General features: G+C 48.1%; 1 protein-coding gene across 7 annotated transcripts in view; it reads right to left on the reverse strand.

Moving 5' to 3' along the window:
• The window catches only part of LOC125029539, a 651,165-nt gene that overhangs the window by 50,782 nt on the left and 597,883 nt on the right, over positions 1-2,500 (reverse strand). For all 7 annotated transcript variants that reach the window (XM_047619491.1, XM_047619490.1, XM_047619489.1 and 4 more), the window contains one exon: positions 200-329. In XM_047619491.1, the coding sequence (XP_047475447.1) occupies positions 200-329 (130 nt within the window). The remainder of the gene's footprint in view (positions 1-199; positions 330-2,500) is intronic.

Raw genomic sequence — 2,500 nt, forward strand, 5'->3', positions numbered from 1 at the left:
TAGGCGTCAATAATTCCATGTACAATCCTTAAAGCTTCGAAGCTTTCATCAACCTTAGTCTAATTTTTAATCTGAAAACTTACGAGACTTCACATCGACACGCAACCTTACAACAATCGGTCCGACTTTTATTCATCGTATTCATCGAGTTTTCGAGAGAACAGTTGTGGTCCTTCCGCAACGCGAGAGCAACACCTACCTTGGTCCACGGAGTTGCGGTCCCGGATGTGCGTGACGGCCAGGGGGTTCTCGGTGAGCAGGCGGTAGTACCCTTGCAGCACCAGCACCAGTTCCTCCGCGTCTCGGTCCTCAAGGCTGACCACCAGGTTCTGTTGGGAAAGAATATTCGTTTTTAAGATCACTGTCATCAAGCCGGCTTAGTCGCAACACGCGTTCTGCTAATTTAATATTTAAAAGCGGCTAAAATTCTTTGGACACTTCTGATGTTTGCTTAGCCTGACGGTCTAGACATCTAAAGCTGATTTTCACGCGTGACGTTTCTTCGCCGTGCGTTCACACAAAGAAAAGGTCAAAGAAGCCCATTAGCGCCCACCAGCCCTGAGCTAACTTTGAGAAAGCCCTAGAAGGCTAGCGCCGCCACCATCCTTCTTCGGGCGCTGACGGGCGACGCTGCCCCAGGGACCCCATGGACCCCAGGGACCCAAGGGATCCCCTGGAACCCCCTGGGGCCGCGCGTAGGCGGGGCTCCGAGCGAGCTCAGGGGGATCAAACCCTCAGCACCGCCACAGAATTACTCCTTAATCCTGATGGGGACACGTTAAAGATGACCTGCCGCCGATAATGCAACGCACTCTGCCCTTCGTGGTGCATCGCCAAAGTACAAGAGAGCACTTCCAGACAACGCACAATATACACATAGCAACCTCGAGCCCCTTCCGTCATTCTCGCTGATGAAGCAACTTCATTACTTCCAGCGCATGGCCATAACACGAAGATAAATATGCAGGGGATAATGGCCCGCGAGCCCATGCCATTTTGCATATCCTCCTCGCTCAGCGCGACTGTTTTTAGGCCCCGATTTTGCTGGGCCTTTTGTGTACATAACACTGCCCATTTTTCCATTACAAGAACACAAACCTGCTATTACTACATTGTGCGCTTGTGAAACCTTGTCAGCGACCCTCATGTACGCAAATGACTGGTCCCTCACGAATAACCTTGCATCGAATACTCTGGATCTTTCGTACCTTTGTATTCAGCAACATATAAGATAAACTGATTACACAACGATCAGTGCAGACAAGATCATACGGAGAGAGAGAGAGAGAGAGAGAGAGAGAGAGAGAGAGAGAGAGAGAGAGAGAGAGAGAGAGAGAGAGAGAGAGAGAGAGAGAGAGAGAGAGAAAGAGAGAGAGAGAGAGAGAGAGAGAGAGAGAGAGAGAGAGAGAGAGAGAGAGAGAGAGAGAGAGAGAGAGAGAGAGAGAGAGAGAGAGAGAGCACTCAAGTAAAGGCAGATTTCTACCTCACTGTGTGATTAAACAGCAGAGATTTCTCAAGGCGGAATAATGTGCGAGCATAATCCCATAGGTTGTACCATTAGGCTTTAGTTAACAGCAATGAAGACCAGACGCTTTCCTATCTGTCAGGTTGGCTCTTTGTTGCCCCGGGATGACGGCCTCGAGTCCACCCATTGGGAGGATCGCCTCAACGGACACGAGGTTAACACCTTCATGCCGCTGAAATTTCAAAAGAACAGTTCGGCTCAGGCCAGATCTTGTTTATGTTGGTCGAGAGGTAGATAAAATACTTGCCGATAATTAGTCATAATATTCTCCGGGCGTTTACCCATCGGCAAGTGAACACGCGACAAACATCTCAGCGGAGAAAGAAATAAGAAAGTTTCCGCCTCGTGTCTTTCTTGGCGCGGGGTCATGATAGGTCATTAAGCTCCCTGTTGACATGACTCTGAGCCCAACCCACCACATATATATTCCGTCAGGACGACATACCTTGCCTCGACACACAAACACCACAGTAAAAACGAAATCCAAGTAAAAGGCCTTATATTCCAACCTGGAATGACGCCATATTTTTCATTTTTTTCCCCAAGCTTGCATTTTCATGTATACTACAAAAAAGGACTATTTCTGCCATTGTCACAACAGAATTCCGTCACACGAGCATTACCATACCATTTCTATCACAACGGCTTCCTCACAATCTCTATCATTACAGCGCTCACTCCTCCGTGCAGGGGAGGGGGAGGGGGGTCTGGGGTAATGACTGTAACTGAGGTGATGGCAACACTGTGTCTCTCCTCCTGAGTTACGTGTTGTGCCGGTGCTGATGCTGGGCCTTAGTCTATGCTCACGTATTTTAAAGGTTATATATAGTATTTTAGCACAGAGTAAGGCCCTTCAATTAGAAAATTTGACCATTACCCATATCATTAGGTGGTGGACTGTGTATTGCATACCTCGAAATAACATTGCAATAGTGATCTCCAAATATGCTTGTTTATTCGCAGTGGAACCAGTGC

Source organism: Penaeus chinensis, chromosome 10, assembly GCF_019202785.1.
Source record: "Penaeus chinensis breed Huanghai No. 1 chromosome 10, ASM1920278v2, whole genome shotgun sequence".
In the NCBI taxonomy this organism is placed as follows: Eukaryota; Metazoa; Arthropoda; class Malacostraca; order Decapoda; family Penaeidae; genus Penaeus; species Penaeus chinensis.